Source organism: Somniosus microcephalus, unplaced genomic scaffold, assembly GCF_052327205.1.
Source record: "Somniosus microcephalus isolate GS21.2 unplaced genomic scaffold, FLI_Smic_1.0 unresolved_chr2, whole genome shotgun sequence".
Taxonomy (NCBI): domain Eukaryota; kingdom Metazoa; phylum Chordata; class Chondrichthyes; order Squaliformes; family Somniosidae; genus Somniosus; species Somniosus microcephalus.
Window position 1 is genome coordinate 47,841,108 of NW_028225180.1, and position 24,587 is coordinate 47,865,694.

Sequence of the window (24,587 nt, forward strand, 5' to 3'; positions counted from 1 at the left end):
TCCCCTCCCCCCACCCTCTATCTCCACTCCCCCCACCCTCTCTCTCTCCCCTGCCACCACCCTCTCGCTCTCTACCCTCCCCACCCTCTCTCTCTCTCCCCTCCCCACCCTCGCTCTCTCTCCCTCCCCGCCTCTCTCTCTCTCCCCAAACCCCACCCTCTCTCTGTCCCCTCCACCACCCTCTCTCTGTCCCCTCACCCCACCCTCTCTCTCTCTCCATTCCCCCACCCTCTCTCTCACTCCCCCTCCCTCCCCACCCTCTCTCTCCCCTCCCTACTCTCTCTCTCTCTCCCCTCCCCCCACCCTCGCTCTCTCTCCCCTCCCCCACCCTCTCGCTCCCCTCCCCCACCCTCTCTCTCCCCTCCCCCCAGCCTCTCTCTCTCCCTCCCCCAGCCTCTCACTCTCCCCTCCCACCACGCTCTCTCTCTCTCCCCTCCCCATCCTCTCTCTCTCCCTCCTCCCCCCAACCTCTCTCTCCCCTCCCCTCACCCACTCCCTCTCACCCTCCCCCCACCCTCTCTCTCTCCCCTCCCCCCAGCCTCTCTCTCTCCCCTCCCCAGCCTCTCTCTCTCCCCCCACCCTCTGTCCCCTCCCCCCACCCTCTCTCTCTCCCCTCCCCCGGGCTCTCTCTCTCTCTCCTCCCCCCAGCCTCTATCTCTCCCCCCCACCCTCTATCCCCTCCCCCACCCTCTCTCTCTCCCTCCCCCACCCTCTCTCTCTCCCCTCCCCCCAGCCTCTCTCTCTCCCCTCCCCCAGCCTCTCTCTCTCTCCCTCCCCCAGCCTCTCTCTCTCTCCCCTCCCCCACCCACTCTCTCTCCCTCCCCACCCTCTCTCTCTCCCCTCCCCCCACCCTCTGGCTCCCCTCCCCCCACCCTCTCGCTCCCCTTCCCCCACCCTCTCTCTCCACCCCCCCACCTTCTCTCTCTCCACCCCCCACCCTCTCTCTCTCCAACCACCCACCCTCTCTCTCCCCCCCACCCACCCTCTCTCTCTCCCCCCACCCCACCCTCTCTCTCTCCCCCCACCCCACCCTCTCTCTCTCCCCACCCCACCCTCTTTCTCTCCCCCACCCCACCGTCACCCCCCACCCCACCCTCTCTCTCCCCCCACCCCACCCCCTCTCTCTCCCCCCCACCCAACCCTCTCTCTCTCCCCCACCCCACCCTCTCTCTCTCTCCCCACCCCTCCCTCTCTCTCTCCCCCATCCCACCATCTCTCTCTCCCCCCCACCCCACCCTCTCTCTCTCCCCTTCCCTCCCTCTCACCCCCCACCCCACCCTCTCTCTCTCCCCCACCCCACCCTCTGTCTCTACCCCCCACCCCACCCTCTCTCTCTCCCCCGCCCCCACCCTCTCTCTCTCCCCCCGCCCTCTCTCTCTCCCCCCACCCCACCCTCTCTCTCTCCCCCACCCCAAACTCTCTCTCTCCCCCACATCACCCTCTCTCTCTCCCCCCACCCCATCCCCTCTCTCTCCCCCAGCATCTCTCTCCCTGCCCCCTCCCTCTCCCTCTCCCTGTCCTCTCCGTCTCTCTGACGTCTGTTCCCCTCTGCCGCTCTCAGTTTTTCTGCCGTTTTTTGTCTGCGAGCTCGACGGCCGCTCAGGCTCTGTATGCAAATCATCTTGGCGCCGGTGCCAAAATTTGCTACTCCAGGCCCCGCCATCTGCACGCTCTCCGGGGCAAGGTAAGAGCCGGGCTCTGGCCCCACACCCACACCGCCAGGGATCAGCACCCGGGGAACCCGCCCACTGCCCAACATGAACATAGACCCTCCTCACCTGTCACAGAGTTGAAGTCTCCGAAAGCGGCCACGGTGCCCCGGGCCTCTTCCCCCAAGCATTCAGGAGGCGCGGGAAGAGAGAGAGAGACAGACTGTGGGGGGAGTGTTAGACGCCGCCGCGCACCTGCTCTGCGGAGCTCTGTGCCGCCACCGCCGCACCAGCCTTTGCTAAGAGGGCGGCGGTAGCGGCACTCGGCTGAAGCCCGCCCCTCCAGCCTTCACAAAGATGGCGGCGATCGGGGGCCGCTTGTTGACCGGGGCTGGGAGGTGCCTAGCTTGGGCGTGGGTGCGGAGGAGAGGCCGAGGCTTTGAAGCCTACCTGGAAAAACGGGGAAAGGTAGGAAAATTAATAAGATTCGATAAAAGATTTAGAAAGTAATTAACTTTTTTTAAAAACAATATGTGTTTTAAAAGCAGCATTTTTTTTAAAGACGCACAAAGCGGGAAAAAGCAATGAAATGTTTGGAATCAAGATGGTGGCGACTCACCTCGGTGCAGAATGATAAGCCCCGCCCACACACGCACCGATTGGTCGACCGTCAGTTCACCGAAGCGTAGGATTGGTCAATTGTCCCGTCACTCGACTTTAGGAGAGCCCGCCCGCAGGCGCCAGGAACCCGGCGTACGATTGGTCGACCTCGACGTCACTATCGCTAATGAGCGGATAATGAGATGCTAATGAGCAGAATTTTGAACGTTTTTTGGATACCGTGGGCGCACTTTTTGTCCGGCCAAAACATAAATACGCTTACGACCGTTTTGGAATCGTAAGCTTTCTTTTGATGTAACGCACGTGTAGGTACGCTCTATAACTTTCGAGTGCATAGCCAGACAGACACACACCGAAGGACAGACAGACAGACAGACAGACAGACAGACAGATCGATCTGTTTATATATATAGATATAGATATAGATAGATACAGCGTAATATACTTAATATTAGGTGATAGTTTTAAGGAGCAGCTCGCAGCTCTAGGTCTCTGGAACCTCTCGGAAACAGATGACATCATCTTAAGTCTGTTCCATTGTCCTCGCAGTACATCTGTGTGAAGTTGTTCTTTGAGTATCGCGGTTTTAACCCTTTTCTTATCAACAGTTCATTTGGCCAGTGTCCATATATGGTCTTTAACAAAATCACCATTTATAATTGGTTCTAATGGTCAAAATACCATTGTCACTCAGACTAAGGTAGCATCCCGCCTTTCCAGTACTTTTCCACCAACTTTGCCATGTTAACTGTTATCTTGTTTATAGTTTTTCACCCCATTAGAATTTACTTTATCTCTTTCATTTCTAGCTTCCCTGGTACAAGGCCTTTCTATACCAAGGGCACATATCAGCACTGTTTCACTAGTCTTGAGGTATCCAAACTATCTCACTTTAATCAACCAGGTAAATACCTTAACTTCCATGATCTCTCTCAATTTATGTCCTTATAAAAATTATTTTTTAAATATCGTTGCAATTAGTTTTGTTAAGCGAATTCTAAGTTATACTTAGCACCATAATATGCTTTTTTTTAGCAATTTAACCTTCACTCGCAGTCTGTGGCTGTTTGTTATCAAAATGCAGTCAAAACTGCTTTTGACTGTGCAGCTACATTTTGAACAAGTCTTAGCTTTTTTGTTACCCAGGAGTAATTATGTGTAATATTATTTGGTCAATGGCTACACTTGAAGTTATACATATATGATTCTCATCTACTAAATATCTCTAAATATCAGCCTTTCGTACAACCGGGACTTGGTATAGGGAGTGGACCTTCGAGGTTTGCTGATAATACTGTGGCGTACCGATCACAGAACGGACACAATCCGCTTTCCGTTCTGTAGACTATAAAGCAGGCGTCATGTCTTTAAGAAGGAGCACACCTTTAAGAAATTCGATCTGCAACATAGTTAAGCCCAGAGCGGTGGAGGGTCAGTCGAAGCTGTGCACTGAGGAAAGAGAGTTATACTTTGTGCAGTCTCTGACACCATTTTGTGTTCAGCATGCAGCCTCAACAATTAAACCTTTTCTGTTGAACCTCTCCGAGTTCAGTATTTTTTGCTAGGAGTACGTAGACTCCTACATTGGTGACCCCGACGCTCAGGACGACTCCTAAGCTTAACCATGGCTGACACAAACGCAGTTTCTGTGAAGCTGCCAGAGTTCTGGGAGAACCTGGCCACCGCCTGGTTCCTTCAAGCCGAATCGCAGTTCCGACTCCGCTGCATCACCGCCAATGCAATGCTGTACGACTACCTCCTCGCCTCCCTGGGCAGCTCCACAATCACGAAAGTCTGGCCAACACTACAAAACCCTCCGGAGGAAGGCAAGTACGCACATCTCAAGCTCATTAAAAAATTCACAGCCTCCCAATTCATGCGCAACTGCCACCTCCTCGACCTCCCGGGCCTCGATGACTCCACGCCATCAGACTTGCTCTCACACATGCTTGCTCTGACCGACAAGAAACCACCCAGCTCCCTCTTCTGCATGCTCTTTATCCGCCAACTACGTCCCAGCATCCACCCGGCGATCATGGCGTCCAGCCTCATGGACCTCGAGGCCCTGGCCAACGAAGCCGATAAGCTCCTGTCCGCCAGCTACAACCACGCCATCACCCCCGACCTGGCCTCTGCAGCATCGGCGCATGCTCCACCCTCTATCGCGCGGCCACGCAGCTCGGCCACGGGGCCCCCCAGGCCACCACGTCCCCCAAGCCCTCCGACCCAGGGCTACTGCTACTTCCATACCCGGTTCGGCGCACGGGCACGCCGCTGCAGCCAACCCTGCACGTTTCCAACCGCCCCCACACCGGCGTACACGATGGCCATGGGGCAAGCAGGCACACTGCTGTACATTACGGACAGCGCCTCCGGATGCCATTTCCTATGCGACACGGGCGCGCAGCGTAGCATCATCCCCGCATCAGCCCGCGATGTCCAGCGAGGCGGCCACGGCCCTGCGCTGGCTGCCGCCAATGGCACCGACATCCAGACGTATGGCACCTGCACCGTCACCATCGACCTCGCAGGCCGCCGCTACCAGTGGGAGTTTATCACCGCCAAGGTGCTCTCCCCGCTCCTTGGTGCGGATTTCCTGTGCACCCACGGCCTGTTGGTCGACATGCCTCGGCGCCACCTCGTGGACATGAACACCATGTCACCTGTCCCGGGCGCCATGGCCCCCCCAACCCACCGAAATGGCATGGCGGTGCCGCGCCCGCTCAAAGGATGACTACTCAGCACTCCTGGCTGAGTTCCCAGCCCTCAGCAACCCGAACTTCTCCGCAATGGTTGCTAAGCATGGGGTAGAACACTTCTTCCCCACCACAGGCCCACCGGTGTATGCCCACACCCGCAGGCTGCTCCCGGCCAAGCTGGAGATCGCACGGGCCGAGTTCACCACAATGGAACAGCTCGGCATCATCCGCCGCTCCAACAGCCCCACTCCACATCGTCACCAAACCCGACGGGGGATGGCGCCCCTGCGGGGACTACCGGTGCCTAAACAATGACACCACGCCAGATCAGTACCCCATACCGCACTTTCAAGACGTCTCGGCTAGACTGGCCGGCCGCTCAGTCTTCTCCAAAGTCGACCTTGTGCGCGGTTACCATCAGGTGCCAATCCACCCCACGGATGTTCCCAAGACGGCCATAATCACCCTTTTCGAGCTAATCGAGTTCCTCCGAATGCCCTTCGGCCTCAAAAATGCGGCCCAGGCCTTCCAGCGGCTCATGGACTTGGTCCTCCGGGACCTGAAGTTCCTCTTTGTCGACCTGGATGACATCCTGGTAGCTAGTTCCTCCAAGCAGGAACACATCGAGCACCTCCGCACCCTGTTCCAGTGGCTCAGTGAGCACGGGCTCATTACCAGCGCAGCCAAGTGCCAATTCGACCTCAGCAGGATCGAATTGCTTGGCCACTACATCACGCAGGACAGAGCCATTCCCCTGCCATCAAAGTTGCAAGCCGTCCAGCAGTTCCCCCCGGCCTACCACCATCAATGGCCTCCAGGAGTTCTTGGGGATGATCAAATTTACAACTGCTTCATTCTCAGAGTGGCCTCCCTCATGCAATTGGTGAGTATTTGGTTGGTGAGTATTTCTCGTTTTTTTAAACTTTAACTCTGGTTTATAGTTTCTAAGGTCTCTCTGGTGTAGCAGGGACTGTTGGTAAACCAGTTAACTGTAGTGTAATTAGTGGGATCGATTGATTTAATTTAAATTCAATTTATTAAAGGGTAAGTCATGGCAGGACAGCCAGGCCCCGTGATCTGCTCCTCCTGCAATATGTGGGAAATCAGGGACACTTCCTGTGTCCCTGACAACTACATGTGCAGGAAGTGCATCCAGCTGCAGCTACTGACAGACCGCATTGCGGCACTGGAGCTGCGATTGGATGCATACTGGAGCATTCACGATGCTCAGGACATCGTTAATAGCACTTTTACGGAGTTGGACACACCGCAGGTAGATGTTGGACAGGAAGAAAGTGAATGGGTGACCAACAGGCAGAGTACTAGGCGCAGGCAGATAATGCAGGGGTCCCCTGTGGCCATCCCCCACTCCAACAGATACACCACTTTGAGCACTGTTGGGGGGATGGCTTATAAGAGGAAGGCAGCAGCAGCCAACTTCCTGGCACCAGGGGTGGCTCTGCTGCACAGAATGGGAGGAAAAAGAGGGGTAGGGCTATAGTAATAGGGGATTCAATTGTAAGGGGAATAGATAGGCATTTCTGCGGCCGCAATTGAGACTCCAGGATGGTGTGTTGCTTCCCTGGTGCAAGGGTCAAGGATGTCTCCGAGTGCCTCCAGAACATCTTGGAAGGGGAGGGTGAACAGCCAGTTGTCGTGGTGCATATAGGCACCAACGATATAGGTAAAAAGCGGGATGAGGTCCTAAAAGCGGAGTATAGGGAGTTAGGAGATAAATTAAAAAACAGGACCTCAAAGGTAGTAATCTCAGAATTGCTACCAGCGCCACGTGCTAGTCAGAGTAGAAAGAGAAGGATACTTCAGATGAATACGTGGCTAGAGGAATGGTGCCAGGGGGAGGGATTCAAGTTCCTGAGATATTGGAACCGGTTCTGGGGGAGGTGGGACCAGTTCAAACCGGACCGTTTGCACCTGGGCAGGGCTGGAACCAATGTCGTAGGGGGAGTGTTTCCTAGTGCTGTGGGGGAGGGTTTAAACTAAAATGGCAGGGGGTTGGGATCCTGAGCAGGGAGACAGAGGAAAGGGAAACAAGGATAAAAGCAAAAGATAGGAAGGAGAAAAACAAAAGTGGCAGTCAGAGAAATACACGGTTTAAATCAAACATGGCCACAGTAAATAATAATTCTAATAGGTCTAACAGCGTTAAAAAAACAAGCCTGAAGGCTTTGTGTCTTAATGCGAGGAGCATTTGTAATAAGGTGGATGAATTGGCTGCGCAAATAGAAGTAAACAAATATGATTTGGTTGGGATTACGGAAACGTGGCTCAAGGAAGGCCAGGACTGGGAACCCAACATCCAGGGGTATTCGATATTCAGGAAAGATAGGTAAAAAGGAAAGGGAGGTGGGGTAGCATTACTGGTTAAAGAAGGGATTAACACAATTGTAATGAAGGATATTAGCTCTGATGAGGTGGAATCTGTATGGGTAGAATTGAGAAATACTAAGGGGAAAAAAATATTAGTGGGAGTGGTTTATAGACCTCCAAACAGTAAGGCAGAGGTTGGGGATAGCATTAAAAGAGAAATTAAAGAAGCATGCAATAAGGGCACAGAAGCCATCATGGGTGACTTTAATCTACATGTTGATTGGGCCAACCAAATGAGTAACAATACTGTGGAGGAGGAATTCCTGGAGTGTTTACGGGATGGTTTCCTGGACCAATATGTCGAGGAACCAACCAGAGATCAGGCCATCTTAGACTGGGTATTATGTAACGAGAAAGGATTAATTAGCAATCTTGTTGTACGAGGCCCCTTGGGTCGGAGCGATCATAATATGATCGAATTCTTCATTAAGATGGAGAATGAAGTAGTTGACTCGGAGACTAAGGTCCTCAATTTAAATAAAGGAAACTATGATGGTCTGAGGAGCGAGTTGGGGAGGATTGACTGAGGAATGGCACTCAAAGCGTTGACGGTGGCTAGGCAATGGCAAACATTCAAAGGCCGAATGGATGAACTACAGAATTTGTTCATCCCAGTTTGGCATAAAAATAAAACAAAAAAGGTGACCCAACCGTGGCTAACAAGGGAAATTAGGGATAGCATAAGGTCCAAGGAGAGGGCGTATAAATTGGCCAGAAAAAGCAATAATCCTGAGGATTGGGAGCAGTTTAGGATTCAACAAAGGAGGACAAAGGGATTAATTAAGAAAGGGAAAATAGAATATGAGAGTAAGCTTGCAGAGAATATAAAAACTGACTGTAAAAGCTTTATAGATATGTGAAGAGAAAAAGATTGGTTAAGTCAAGCATAGGTGCCTTGCAGTCAGAATCGGGGGTATTTATAATGGGGAACAAAGAAAAGGCATACCAAGTAAATACATATTTTGGTTCTGTCTTCACAAAGGAGGACACAAATAACCTCCCAGAGATGCCGGGGAACATAGGGTCTGATGAAAGGGTGGAACTGATAGATATCAGTATTGTAGTGAAATGGTGTTAGGAAAATTGATGGGACTGAAGGCCAATAAATCCCCACAGCCTGATAATTTACATTCCAGGGTATTAAGGAAGTGGCCCTAGAAATAGTAGATGTATTGCTGGTCATCTTCCAGAACTCGATAGACTCTGGAACGGTACCCATAGATTGGCGGGTAGCTAATGTTACCCCACTATTCAAAAAAGGTGGTAGAGAAAAGGCGGGGAATTATAGACCGGTAAGCTTGACATCGGTAGTGGGGAAAATGCTAGAGTCCATTATAAAAGATGTAATAGCAGAGCACTTGGAAAGCAGTGACAGGATCGGACAAAGTCAACATGGATTTACAAAAGGTAAATCATGCTTGACTAATCTACTGGAATTTTTGAGGATGTAACTGGTAAAATAGATAAGGGAGAACCAGTGGAGGTGGTGTATTTGGACTTTCAGAAGGCTTTCGATAAGGTCCCGCATAAGAGATTAGCATGCAAAATTAAGGCACATGGGACTGGGGGCAAGGTATTGACTTGGATAGAGAACTGGTTGGCGGACAGAAAGCAAAGAGTTGGAATAAACGGGTCGTTTTCCAAGTGGCAGGCAGTGACTAGTGGGGTACCGCAAGGATCGGTGCAAGGATGCCAGCTGTTCACAATATATATTAATGATCTGGACGAGGGAATTGGATGTAATATCTCCAAATTTGCAGGTGACACAAAGCTGGGTGGGAGGGTATGCTGTGAGGAGGATGTCGTGAAACTTCAGCACGATTTGGACAGGTTGGGTGATTGGGCAGAAACATGGCAAATGCACTATAATGTGGATAAATGTGAGGTTATCCACTTTGGTGGCAAAAACAGGAAGGCAGATTATTACTTGAATGGCAATAGATTGGGAGAAGGGGAAGTGCAAAGAGACCTCGGTGTTCTTGTACACCAGTCACTGAAGGTAAGCATGCAGGTGCAGCAGGCGGTTAAGAAGGCAAATGGTATGTTGGCCTTCGTAGCAAGAGGGTTCGAGTACAAGAACAAGGATGGCTTGCTGCAGTTGTACAGGGTTGGTGAGACCACACCTTGAGTATTGTGTGCAGTTTTGCTCGCCTTACCTGAGGAAGGACATTCTTGCCATGGAAGGAGTGCAGCGAAGATTCACCAGGCTGATACCTGGGATGGCAGGAATGACGTATGAGGAGAGATTGTGTCGATTGGGTTTATACTCACTGGAGTTTAGAAGATTGAGAGGGGATCTCATCGAAACCTATAAAATTATGTCACGCCTGGACAGACTAGATGCAGGAAGGATGTTTCTGATGGCCGGGGAGTCCAGAACCAGGGGTCATAGTCTAAGGATAAGGGGTAAGCCATTTAGGACTGAAATGAGGAGGAATTTCTTCACCCAGAGAGTGGTGAACCTGTAGAATTCTTTGCCACAGAGGGCGGTGGAGGCCAGCTCATTAAGTATATTCAAGAAAGAGTTGGATATATTTCTCAAGGCTAAAGGGATCAAGGGATATGGGGAGAAGGCAGGGACCGGGTACTGAATTTGGATGATCAGCCATGATCTCATTGAATGGCGGAGCAGGCTCGAAGGGCCGAATGGCCTACTCCTGCTCCTATCTTCTATGTTTCTATGTTTCTATATGAAGCCCTCCAGTGTAAGAAAGACAGAATGGCGATCGAGTGGTCAGCGGACATGTTGACCGCTTTCGACTCAACCAAAAATGCGCTCGCCGACGCCACCATGCTCGCTCACCCAAAGCCCAACGCCAGGGTGGCCCTTACCACGGACGCCTCCGACCACGCGGTCGGCGCCGTGTACGAACAGTTGATCGACGGGGCCTGGCAACCGCTGGCCTTTTTTAGCCGCTAACTGCGCCCCCCGGAGGCCAAATACAGCGCCTTTGACCGCGAGCTCCTCGCACTGTACCTGGCAGTCCGCCATTTTAGATTTCCTCTGGAGGGCCGCCCCTTCACCGCGTTTGTCGACCACAAACACCTGACATTCGCGATGGCGAAATCTGCAGACTCGTGGTCAGCCAGGCAACAACGCCAGCTCGCCGCGGTGTCCGAATTCACCACGGACATCCGGCACGACTCCGGTCGAGACAACACGGTGGACAACTGCCTATACCACCCCACCGTGCACGGCGCCCACCTGGCAGTGGATTTTGCTCAACTGGCAGCAGAGCAATGCACCGACCCCGATCTGCTCTCCGCACCCACAACCCTCCCAGGGCTGTGACTGACCAACGTCGCCTGCGGCCCGTCCGCCGTCACAGTCAAATGCGACACCTCCTTGGCGCAACCCCGACCCGTAGTCCCGGCATCCTGGCGAAAACGGGTGCTCGACATCGTCCACGGCCTCTCACACCCCGGCACCCGCGCGTCCATTAGACTGGTGGCCAACTGATTTGTCTGGCACGGCCTGCGCAAAGATGTGCGCATCTGGGCCAGATCCTGCATAGCTTGCCAGCGTGCCAAAATCCACCAACACGTCAAAGCCCCACTCGAGGAGTTCACCTTGCCAGAAAGAAGGTTTGACCACATCCACATCGACCTCCTCGGCCCCCTGCCGCCATCACAAGGTCACACGCAGCTGTTGACAATCGAGGACCGTACCACCAGCTGGCCCGAGGCCATTCCACTGACGTCCACCACCACCGCCGACATCGCGAGGGCGTTCATCGGTACCTGGGTCGTTCAGTTCGGCGTCCCCTCCGAAATGACGTCGGATAGAGGCCCGCAGTTCACCTCTGATCTGTGGGCCGCCATCACCCGAAACCTCGAGGTGGCCGTTCACCACACCATGGCTTACCACACCCAAACCAACGATCTTTGCGAGCGATTCCACAGGTCCATGAAGGCGTTCCTCCGTGCCAGCCTCGAGGACGAGGCTTGGATCGACCGCCTCCCGTGGGTGCTAGTCGGCCTACGCTCTGCGGTCAAGGAAGACCTGCAAGCCTCAGCGGCGGAACTTGTGTATGGCCAGCTGCTGCGTGCACCTGGAGTGTTCCTGCCCACCGCCACGACCCCCTGGTCGGCTGACCAGCAACGCCGCGCTTTCGCCAACCGAGCACAACAGTTCGCTCCGGTACCCACCGGCTGGCACAGCGAACCAGCAACCCGCGTACCACCTAGCTTGCACATGGCCAAATTTGTTTTCGTGCACCATGACGCCCACCGAGGACCTCTACGGCCCCCATACGATGGACCCTACAAGGTACTCCAGACGGGGAACAAGTTCTTCCTCCTCGAAGTGGGTGGCAGAACTGACAAGGTGTCGGTCGACCGGCTCAAGCTGGCGCACCTAGAACCCGATGAACCCGTTCAAGTGGGCCAACCCCCACCATGGGACAGACCACCTAAGAGCCCGACGTGTCAGACTGCCCCGCTCCTGACACCAACCGCCAAGAGCCATTCCGGCCGTGCCATCAAGCCACCACGCCGGTTCATACACTCCCTACTAGCGGATTCTGGGCGGAGCTGTGTGGCGTACCGATCACAGAACAGACGCAATCCACTTTCCGGTCCATAGAATATAAATCAGGCGTCATGCCTTTAAGAAGGATCACACCTTTAAGAAACTCGATCTGCAACATAGTTAAGCCCAGAGCGGGGGAGGGGCAGACGAAGCTGTGCACTGATGAAAGAGAGTTGTACTTTGTGTAGTCTCTGACTCCATTTTGTGTTCAGCATGCAGCCTCAACAATTAACCCTTTTCTGTTGAACCTCTCCGAGTTCAGTATTTTTTGCTAGGAGTACGTAGACTCCTACAATACAATGTTTGACTCTTGTAAATGCTGAGCAGCACAGTAGCAGACTGTTGAAAGGCACAGACACTCTTGTGGAATGGGCAGACACATGGCAGATGCTATTTAATGCGGATCAGTGTGAACAGACTTGATTCTCATATTTTGAGGGGGTACAATAGCAGAGGGATCTGGGATTGAGTATTCAGCAATCTTTGAAAGTGGCGGTATAAGGTGATGAGACTTTTAAGAGAGTGCGTGGGAGATTTTGCTTTGTAAGTTGGGCATTCAACACACAAACAATTCACTGGTTGGGCAGGCGTATTGTGTAGAATTCTGGGCACTGCACATTAGGAAGGATGCCAAGGCCATGGAGAGGGTACAGAGGTGGTTTACCAGAATGATACCAGGGATGATGTACTTTAATGACTTGGCCTCAACTGCCTACTGTAGTAGAAAATTCCACAGGTTCACCACTTTCTGGGTGAAGAAATTGCTCCTCATCTCTGTCCTAAATGGCTTACCCCTTATCTTTAGACTGTGACCCCTGGTTTTGGACTTCCCCGCCATCGGGAACATCCTTCCTGCATCTAGTCTGTCTAGTCCTGTTAGAGTTTTATAAGTTTCAATGAGATCCCCTCTCATTCTTCTAAACTCCAGCGAGTATAAGCCCAATCGACCAAATCTCTCCTCAGACGTCATTCCTGCCATCCCAGGTATCAGTCTGGCGAATCTTCGCTGCACACACTCCATGGCAAGAACATCCTTCCTCAGATAAGGCAACCAAAACTGCACACAATACTCAAGGTGTGGTCTCACCATGGCCCTGTACAACTGCAGCAAGACATCCTGTACTCAAACCCTCTCGCTATGAAGGCCAACATAACATTTGCCTTCTTAACCGCCTGCTGCACCTGCATGCTTACCATCAGCGACTGGTGCACAAGGACACCCAGGTCTCGTTGCACAGATGGACCGGGGAGAAAGGTGAGAGAGAGTCCCATTGACTCAGATACACACTGGTCCTGGAGATGGACCGGGATGAAAGGTCAGAGTCCCATTGACTCAGATTCACACTGGTCCTGCAGATGGACTGGGGAGAATAGTCAGAGAGAGGCCCATTGACTCAGATACATACTGGTCCTGCAGGTGGACCGGGGAGAAAGGTCAGAGAGTTTCTCATTGACTCAGAAACACTGGTCCTGGGGATGGACTGGGGAGAAAGGTCAGAGAGAGTCCCAATGACTCAGATACACACTGGTCCTGGAGGTGGATCGGGCAGAAAGGTCAGAGAGAGTCCCATTGACTCAGACACACACTGGTCCTGGAGATGGACCGCGATGAAAGGTCAGAGAGAGTCCCATTGACTCAGATACACACTTATCCTGGAGGTGGACCGGGGAGAAAGGTCAGAGAGTTTCTCATTGACTCAGAAACACTGGTCCTGGAGATGGACTGGGGAGAAAGTTCAGAGGGAGCAAGAGCACTTCAGCTCAATCCCCTGCCCTATCCCTGGAACCCTGCAATTTTTGGGGTACTTTTCTAGTTCCATTTGGATGGCGGAAAGCATTTCTTCACACAAAGGGTAGTAAAAATCAAGAAATCTCTCCTCCAAAAAGCTGTTGACGCTGGGGTCAAATGAAGATGTCAAAACTGAGTTTCATAGACGTTTTTCTCTCCATGGATGCTGCCTGACCTGCTTCACATTTTCTGTTATTTCGGATTTCAACATCTACAGTATTTTGCTATTGTATTAAGAGATGTTTGTTGGGCATCAAGGGTTATGGAACCAAGGCAGGTCCATGGAGTTAAGAGACAGATCGGCTGTGGTCTAATTGAATGTTGGAGCAGGCTGGAGGGGCTGAATTGCCTCCTCCTGTTGCTCTGTTCCTGTGTAGTCCTCCCAGAACTGGGGGCACTGGAGTGATGCTTTCTCGCTCCCATGCAGGCGTAGTGCCGCTCCCTTGTCTCCCGCGCAGTCGCAGTGCTGCTCCCACTACTCGGCGCAGGCGCAGTGGTGCTCACTTGCACTCCCGCGCCGGCGCAGTGCCGCTCCCACCATTCGGCGCAGGCGCAGTGCTGCTTCCTGGCTCTCCCGTGCAGGCGCAGTGCCGCTCCCTTGCTCTCCCACGCAGGCGCAGTGCCACTCCCTTGCTGAGCGGGGATGTGCAGTGGGCGGGGTTTGCTGTGTGCCGGGCCGGGCGGCACGGGCAGTTGTGTGAGTGAAGGTAAGAAACAGGATGGTTGCCCGGGTTACAGGGTCCGCGCTCTGTGACTGCGGGAACTCGGCTCCATTCAGCACACGGCCTGACAGCGCGGCTGCTCAATCCAAAGTTTAGATCACATCGAGGGAGGAAGGGGCTTCTCAGAGTCACAGCCCCGGTTAGTAACTCTGCAGAGAAACGGAGGGGAGATTCCTGTCAGCATCAGCTACTGGGGAATGTGCTGAACCGGCTCACAATACAGGGGCTGGTCCGGGGGTGGAGGGCGTGGTGGGTTCAGGCAGCTTGGACAGAAAATGGCGCATTTACGCCCAGAGAAGTGAAAATGGGAGAGTCTCCGGCTGCCGGAAATTTACTGTGAGGAAAATCTCCAAACTAAACAACCAGCTCCGGAAGTGACGAGAGGGACAAAATCAAACATAAATACTCGGCTTTGAAATTAAATTTTTCGTAAGCAGAAGAAAAGTCTACATTATATTTCAATATTTTTCTCATTTTCTGCTCTGCCATAATTAGATCTCCCGGTGAATAACGGAGTGATTGAGGAAGGTGCACAGCTGGAAGCAAACAGGGATTGTAGACTGAGAAACAACAGCAGGTGAACCAGCACCATCAACCAGAGAGAACCCTTCCAATTCAAAGAGCTTCCAGAGATGGACTGGGGAGAATGGTCAGAGAGAGGCCCATTGACTCAGATACACACTGGTCCTGGAGATGGACTGGGGAGGAAGGTCAGAGAGAGCCCCATTGACTCAGATAAGAAACATAAGAAATAGAAGCAGGAGTAGGTCAATCGGCCCCTCGAGCCTGCTCCACCATTCAATAAGATCATGGCTGATCTGATCCTAACCACAAATCTTCTATCACTCTCCATCCCACCCGACCCATGTGATCTCCCGGGAGAGGCGAAAAACCAGATAAAAAACCCAATGGCCAATTTGGGAGAAAAAATCTGGGAAATTCCACTCCGACCCATCTAAGCGATCGAAACTCGTACAGGAGATCACTCTGTCCCTATATTTTCTACAGTTCTTACCTTCTGTAAAGGCGATCTCCACCCCAGCCAGGAACAGGAATAAAACCATCTCCTGAAATGTAACACAGAATTAGAACACAAGAAGTAGGAGCAGAACCAGGCTACACGGCACCTGGGCCCGCTCCACTACCCACAGGGCCATGACGATTCCGAACCTAGACTCATGTCCAATTTCCTGCCCGCTCCCTGTAACCCTTAATTCCCTTTACTTCTCGGAAGCTATCTATTTCTGTTTTAAATTTATTTAATGATGTAGCTTCCACAGATTTCTGGGGCAGCAAATTCCACAAACCTAACACCCTCTGAGTGAAGAAGTTTCTCCTCATCTCAGTTTTGAAAGAGCAGCCCCTTATTCTAAGATTATGCCCCCTAGTTCTAGTTTCACCCATCATTGGGAACATCCTCACCACATCCACCTGATCAAGCCCCTTCACAATCTTATATGTTTCAATAAGATCGCCTCTCATTCTTCTGAACTCCAATGAGTAGAGTCCCAATCTACTCAACCTCTCCTCATGACCACACCCTCATCCCGGTGATTAACCGAGTGAACCTTCTTTGTACTGACTTGAGAGCAAGTATGTCTTATCTTAAGTATGGACACCAAAACTGTATGCAGTATTCCAGGTGCGGTCTCACCAATACCTTGTATAACTGCAGCATTACCTCCCTGTTTTTATATTCTATCCCCCTAGCATTAAAAGCCAACATTCCATTGGCCTTCTTGATCACTTGCTGCACCTGCATACTAACTTTTTGAGTTTCGTGCACCAGGACCCCCAGATCCCTTTGTACTACAGTACTTTCCAGATTCTTGCCATTAAGATAATAACTTGCTCTATGATTTTTCCTGCCAAAATGCATAACCTCACACTTTCCAGTATTGTATTCCATCTGCCAAATCTCTGCCCACTTACTTAGCCTTTCTATGTCACTTTGCAGGTTTTTTATGTCCTCCTCACTCGTTACTTTCCCTCCCATCTTTGTATCATCTGCAAACTTTGATATGTTACACTCGGTCCCCTCCTCCAAATCGTTAATATAGATTGTAAAGAGTTGGGGACCCAGCACTGTCCCCTGCGGAACACCACTAGTTACTGATTGCCAGTCTGAAAATGAACCATTTATCCCAACTCTCTGCTTTCTGTTAGAGAAACACTGGTCCTGGAGATGGACCGGGGAGAAAGGTCAGAGAGAGTCCCATTGACTCAGATACAAACTGGTCCTTGAGATGGACTGTGGAGAAAGGTCAGAGAGAGTCCCATTGACTCAGATTCACACTGGCCCTGGAGAGGGACTGCGGATAAAGATCAGAGAGAGTCCCATTGACTGAGATACACACTGGTCCTGGAGATGGACTGGGGAGAAAGGTCAGAGAGAGTCCCATTGACTCAGATTCACACTGGTCCTGTAGAAAGGACTCAAAGGTTACAAGATAAACCAGTAAATGGTGAGAATGAGACTTGGAGGATCTGACCACAGTGCACAATTATCCAGCATGAGGCTGTGCCATTAAATGTGAAGTGAGATCAGTTTTTGTCTCTAAACACACAGTCACACTGAATCTTGTGTTTGTTTTTTTGTAAATGAAGTAAGAGAGCGGGGTGATGAAGGGAGTGCTGTAGGTGTATATATGGACTTTCAAAAGCCATTTGCTAAAGGGCCACATAACAGACTTGTTTGGGAAATAGAAGTGCACGGTATTAAATGGTCTGTGGAAAATTGGGTTCCTAATTATCTGAGTGATAGGAGGCAGAGAGCAGTGGTGAACGGATGTTTTTCTGACTGGAGAGAAGTATGCATTGGGTCATCCAGGGGTCAGAATTGGGACCTTTGGTTTTCTTATATTTTAAATGACCAGGACTTCAATATACGGAGTGGACCTTCGAGATTTGCTGATGATACAAAGTTTGACTCTTTTAAATGGTGAGCAGGACAGTAGCAGACTTTAGAAATACACAGAAAGTCTGGTGAATCGGGCCGGCACATGGCAGATGCTATTTAATGTGGATCAGTGTGAACTGACTTGACTTGTATTTTCAGGGGTTAGAATAGCAGGGGGATCTGGGGTGCAGATTCAGAAATCTTTGACGGTTGCAGGGTAAGTTGATAATGCTTTTAAGAGTGTGTGTGGGAGATTTATCTTTGTAAATGGGGCATTGAAGGTCAATGTTAACCCATTACAAATCACTGGTTAGGCTGGTGTATTGTGTACAATTCTGGGCACCAGACTTTAGGAAGGATGCCAAGGCCATGGAGAGGGTACAAAGGTGGTTTACCAGGATGATACCAGGGATGACAGATTTCAATTATGTGGAGAGATTGGAGAAGCTGGGATTGTTGCCTTTCGAGCAGAGAAGATTAAGGGAAGAGCTAATAGAGAATTCCAGATTATGAGGGTTTTTGATAGAGCAAATAGGAAGAAATGTTCCCTCTGTCAAATGGGGTGTTAACGAAAGGTCACGGTTTTAAAATAATTTGCAAAAGAACTGGAGGAGAAATGAGGAGAATTTTTTGTACACACCCGTTTAAGATCTGGAATGCACCACCTGAAAAACTGACATAAACAAATTCCATGGGAACTTTCAAAATACAATTGGACCTGTACTTGAAGAGGAGGAATTTCCAGGGTTATGGGGAAAAAGCTGGGGTGTGGGACTGGTTTGGACATTTTTTCAAAGAGCCGGCACAGGCACCATGGGCCGAATGGCCTCCTGTGTTGTAAGATTGGAAGGCGTTTGATCCAAGAGCCCAGCTGATATTAACTGTCTCCCCGCCCCGAGCACCAACTTGGATAGAACCGACCTTTATGTTCCCCATAATATCGATATTGTATTACATGTTAAGGTAGTACCAGACACTCAAATATGTTTCCTATCCAACTCTCAATAAATAATCTTACAATTCTGAACTGGACGCTGGGTTTACTTAGCTATTTTCTATCAGTAAATCTATTTCTGAATTTCACAATGGAGGTTGAATTAAATGATTATTTAAGTAAAAACTGATAAAATGATGCATAAATATTATATTTTAATAAAGATTAGAAAATTACTTCCAATTAATTATTTTGTGTTGTCAGAATAAAGTTTCTTGCTGGTCACATGATCCAGGTTCATAGATACATGTAATTCGATAACCAACAGGTTTAGATGGTTTAAGACAGTCTGATTTTCAGGAGTTACTGGGTCTATCTCCAACAATGTGACTATTTTATCGATGTACTTCTGTAGATGTGGCGCTGCTTAATGTTCTGTATAGCAGGAACTGACGGATTCAGTAAACCCGCAGTGTCGGGCCTGGTGGTGTAAAAATCCGTTATTGGAATCGCAGCTTCATGGCTAGAAACACTGGCTGAATGTACAGGGTTAATGTTCTTCACTAAACTCAGAACATGTGATGCTGGTTTTGTTATTTCCGTTTTCAGTGCGTGATTTCCTCTATTGCCAGGGTAACAATCTGGCAGATCTCAGTACAAGAGGCCTTGGCTCCAATTTATATCCGAAAGACAGTGAAACATTCAGTGTAAACTCGTAAACTCCCGTCTGTGTAGTCGGCAGTCCAGGAGTAGGAACCTGTTGTTTCTGAGCAGTAGGCTATATAGATACATATAACTTGGAATACTTCCTCTTGCCATGGTTCAGTAACACTTCTTTTTTAAAATTGATACCCTCTGTCTCAATATATTTTTGAGTCGGGAATATTGTTCCACAATTTATTCAGTTTTGGGCACCGCCCCTCAGGAAAGAGATATTGGCAGTGGAGGGGATGCAGTGCCAATTCATCGGAGTGAGACCTGAGCTAAAAGGGTTAAAATATGAGGACAGGTTGCAAAGATAATGTCTGTATTCCCTTGAATATAAAAGATCAAGGGGTGATCTAATTGAGGTGTTTAAGATGATTAAAGGATTTGACAGGATGGATAGAGATAAATTAATTTTCCTCTGGTGGGGGAGTCCAGAACATTGAGGCATAAACTTCAGATTGGAGCTAGGCCATTCAAGGGTGATAAAGTCACAGAATCATCTTTGCAGCACAGAAGGAGGCCATTCGGCCCATCCAGCCCGTGCTGGCTCTCTGCTCAATCCACCGCCCATTCTCCGTAGCCCTGTTTGGGAGGTGCTGCCGAAGAAGCCTTGGAGAGTTGCTGCAGTGCATCTTGTAGATGGTACACACTGCAGCCACAGTACGCCGGTGGTGGAGGGAGTGAATGTTGAAGGTGGTGGATGGGGTGCCAGTCAAGCAGGCTGCTTTGTCCTGGATGGTGTCGAGCTTCTTGAGTGTTGTTGGAGCTGCACTCATCCAGGCAAGTGGAGAGTATTCCATCACACTCCTTACTTGTGCCTTGTAGATGGTGGAAAGCTTTTCAGGAGTCAGGAGGTGAGACACTCGCCGCATAATAGCTAGCCTCTGACCTGCTCTTGTTGCCACAGTATTTACGTGGCAGGTCCAGTTATGTTTCTGGTCAATGGTGACCCCCAGGATGTTGATAGTGGCGGATTCGATGAAGGTAATGCCATTGAATATCAATGGGAGGTGGTTAGACTCTCGCTTGTTGGAGATAGTCATTGCCTGGCACGTCTGTGGCGTGAATGTTACCTGCCACTTATCAGCCTGCCACTTATCAGCTCAATCCACCACCCATTCTCCGTAGCCCTGCAATTTTTCAGGTACTTATCTAGTTCCGTATGGGTGGCAGAAAACATTTCTTCACATAAAGGGTCGTGGAAATCTGGAAATATCTCCCACAAAAAGCTGGTGATGCTGGGAGTCATTTGAAAATGTCAAAACTGAGATTAATAGACGTTTTTCTCTCATAGAAACATAGAAGATAGGAGCAGGAGTAGGCCATTCGGCCCCTCCAGCCTGCTCCACCATTCAATGCGATCATGGGTAATCATTCAAATTCAGAAACCGGTCCCTGCCTTCTCCCCATACCCCTTGATCCCTTCAGCCTTAAGAAATATATCCAACTCCTTCTTGAATATATTTAAGAATGAATTGGCCTCTACTGCCTTCTGTGGTAGAGAATTCCACAGTTTTACCACTCTCTGGGTGAAGAAATTCCTCCTCATTTCTGTCCTTAATGGCCTACCCCTTATCCTTAGACTGTGACCCCTGGTACTGGACTCCCCGACCATCGGGAAATTCCTTCCTGCATCTAGTCTGTCCAGTCCTGTCAGAATTTTATAAGTTTCAATGAGATCCCCTCTCATTCTTCTAAACTCCAGCGAGTACAAGCCCAATCGTTCCAATCTCTCCTCAAATGTCATTCCTGCCATCCCAGGTATCAGCCTGGTGAATCTTCGCTGAACTCCTTCCATGGCATGAACATCCTTCCTCAGATAAGGCGACCAGAACTGCACGCAACACTCAAGATGTGGTCTCACCAAGGCCCTGTACAACTGCAGCAAGACATCCTTGTTCCTGTACTCAATCCCTCTCGCTACGAAGGCCAACATACAATTTGCCTTCTTAACCACCTGCTGCACTTGCATGCATACCTTCAGCAACTGGTGCACAAGGACACCCAAGCTTCGTTGCACTTCCCCTTCTCCCAATCTAGTGCCATTCAGATAATAATTTGCCTTCCTGTTTTTGCCACCAAAGTGGATAACCTCACATTTATCCACGTTATATTGCGTCTGCCATGCTTTTGCCCAATCACCCAACCTGTCTAAATCATCCTGGAGTTTCTCGGCATCCTCCTCACAGCACACACGCCCACCCAGCTTTGTGTCATCTGCAAATTTGGAAATATTACATCTAGTTCCCTTGTCTAGAACATTAATATATATTGTTAATAGCTGGGGTCCAAGGACCGATCCCTGCGGTACCCCACTAGTCATTGCCTGCCACTCAGAAAAAGACCCATTTATTCCAACTCTCTGCTTTCTGTCTGCCAACCAGTTCTCTATCCAAGTCAATACCTTGCCACCAATCCCATGTGCCTTAACTTTGCACGCTAATCTCTTATGCGGGACTTTATCAAAAGCCTTCTGAAAGTCCAAATACACCACATCCACTCGTTCTCCCTTATCTATTTTACCAGTTACATCCTTGTTAGAATAAAATTTTGCTGCACAAGATTTTGCTGGAAAAGACACAAACAACAAGTTCGCTGACTGGGACTAATTGAATCATAAGAACATAAGAAATAGGAGCAGGGGTAGGCCAATCGGCCCCTCGAGCCTGCTCCGCCATTCAATAAGATCATGGCTGATCTGATCCTAACAGCCAATCCACTATCACAGAACCATCTCCTGAATCTAACAGAATTAGACACACGAAATAGGATCCGAATCAGGCTACACGGCCACTGGGCCCGCTCCACTGCCCACAGGGCCATGACCGATCCGAACCTAGACTCATGTCCAAATTCCTGCCCACTCCTCGTAACCTTTAATTCCCTTTACTTCTAGGAAACTGTCTATTTCTGTTTTAAATTTATGTAATGATGTAGCTTCTACAGCTTTTTGGGGCAGCATATTCCATGGACCTACCACCCTCTGAGTGAAGTAGTTCCTCCTCATCTCAGTTTTGAAAGAGCAGCCCCTTATTCTAAGACTATGCCCCCTAGTTCTAGTTTCACCCATCATCGGGAACATCTTCCCCGCATCCACCCGATCAACCCCTTCACAATCTTATATGTTTCAATAAGATCGCCTCTCATTCTTCTGAACTCCAATGAGTAGAGTACCAATCTACTCAACCTCTCCTCATATGTCCATCCCCTCATCCCCGGGATTAACCGAGTGAACCTTCTTTGTACTGACTCGAGAGCAAGTATGTCCTTTCTTAATTATGGACACCAATACTGTACGCAGTATTCCAGGTGCGGTCTCACCAATACCTTGTACAACTGAAGCAATACCTCCCTATTTTTATATTCTATCCCCCTAGCAATGAAAGCCAACATTCCATTGGCCTTCTTAATCACTTGCTGCACCTGCATACTAACCTTTTGAGTTTCGTGCACCAGGACCCCCAGATCCCTTTGTACTTCAGTACAATCCAGTTTCTTGCCATTAAGATAATAACTTGCTCTACGATTTTCCCTGCCAAAGTGCATTACCTCACACTTTCCAGTATTGTATTCCATCTGCCAAATCTCTGCCCACTTACTTAGCCTGTCGATGTCCCCTTGCAGGTTTTTTATGTCCTCCCCACTCACTACTTTCCCTCCCATCTTAGTATCATCTGCAAACTTTGATATGTTACACTCGGTCCCCCCCTCCAAATCGTTAATATAGATTGTAAAGAGTTGGGGACCCAGCACTGACCCCTGCGGAACACCACTAGTTACTGATTGCCAGTCTGAGAATGAACCATTTATCCCAACTCTCTGCCTTCTGTTAGATAGCCAATCCTCTATCCATGCCAGAATATTACCCCCAATCCCGTGATTTTTTATCTTAAGCAATAATCTTTTGTGTGGCACCTTGTCAAATGCCTTTTGGAAGTCTAAATACACTACGTCCACTGGTTCCCCTTTATCCACCCTATACGTTACTTCCTCAAAGAACTCCATCAAATTTGTCAAACATCACTTCCCCTTCATAAAACCATGCTGACTTTGTCCTATTAAATTATGATCCAAATGTCCTGTTACTGTCTCCTTAATAATGGACACAAAAAGTTTACCTACCACAGATGTTAGGCTAACCGGTCTATAGTTTCCAGCCTTCTGTCTACTGCCCTTTTTAAATAAGGGTGTTACATTAGCAGTTTTCCAGTCTGCTGGGACCTTTGCTGAGTCTAGGGAGTTTTTGAAAATTATTACCAATGCATCCACAATCCCTACCGCCACTTCCCTCAAGACCCTAGGATGTAAGCCATCAGGTCCAGGTGATTTATCCGCCTTGAGTCCCATTATTTTACCTAGTACCACTTCCTTAGTGATTTTGATCGTGTTTAGCTCCTCCCCCCCTTTAGCCCCCTGTTTGTCCAGTGTTGGGATATTCTTAGTGTCTTCTACTGTAAAGACTGATGTAAAATATTCATTCAGTGTATTTGCCATCTCCATATTTCCCACCATTAATTTCCCGGTCTCATCCTCTAAGGGACCAACATTTACTTTAGCGACCCTTTTTCTTTTTATACAACTATAAAAACTCTTGCTATCTGTTTTTATATTTTTTGCTAATTTACTTTCATAATCTATCTTCCCTTTCTTAATCAATCTTTTTGTTATTCTTTGCTGTCTTTTAAAGTTTTTCCAATCCTTTATCCTCCCACTAGATTTGGCTACCTTATATGCCCTTGTTTTTCGTCGAATACTATCCTTAATTTCTTTACTTAGCCAAGGATGGCTGTCTTTTCTTTTACACCCTTTTCTTCTCAGTGGAATATATATTTTTTTGAAGTTGTAAAATGACTCCTTAAATGTACACCACTGATCATGTATCGTCTTGCCCTTTAATCTATTTTTCCAATCCACTCTACACAATTCCGCTCTCATACCTTCATAGTCTCCTTTATTCAAGCTTAGCACGCTTGTTTGAGATCCAACCTTCTCACCCTCTAATTGAATATGGAATTCAACCATGTTATGGTCACTCATTCCAAGGGGATCCTTTACTAGGACATTTTAATTAATCCCATCTCGTTACACAGGACCAGATCTAAGTTTGCTTGCCCCCTGGTCGGTTCATTTACATACTGCTCAAGAAACCCATCCCTAATACACTCAATGAACTCATCCTCAAGGCAGCCCTGCCCAATTTGATTTGTCCAATTAATATGATAGTTAAAATCCCCCATAATTGTAGATGTTCCCTTATTACAAGCCTCAACTATTTCCTGATTGATACTCCGTCCAACAGATTTGCCGCAGTTCGGATGCCTTTGACTACGCCCACTAGTGTTTTTTTCCCCTTATTATTCCTTACCTCCACCCAAACTGTTTCATTATCTTGATCTTTTGACCCAATATCATTTCTCTGTATTACAGTGATTCCTTCCTTTATTAACATAGCCACCCCACCTCCCCTTCCTTCCTGCCTGTCCTTCCTGATCGTTAAATAACCTGGTATGTTTAATTCCCAGGCATTGTCACCCTGCACAGTGAGACATGCCACGCTTATGCATGGCTGGAACAAAGTTCGTCTCGTGTCCTGTCTGGGACTAATTGGATCACTGAGGACTAACAAGGTTCACTAGTATCCTATCAT

At 49.2% G+C, this 24,587-nt stretch overlaps 1 protein-coding gene across 2 annotated transcripts in view; it reads right to left on the reverse strand.

The window, feature by feature from the left end:
- The window catches only part of LOC147092602 (ribonuclease inhibitor-like), a 640,499-nt gene that overhangs the window by 327,748 nt on the left and 288,164 nt on the right, over positions 1-24,587 (reverse strand). Inside the window, exon 4 of one of the 2 annotated variants that reach the window (XM_085975964.1) lies at positions 7,818-7,824. The exons of the other annotated variant lie outside the window; for it this stretch is intronic. Coding sequence (XP_085832090.1) covers positions 7,818-7,824 — 7 coding nt within the window. The remainder of the gene's footprint in view (positions 1-7,817; positions 7,825-24,587) is intronic. 2 annotated transcript variants of the gene reach the window in all.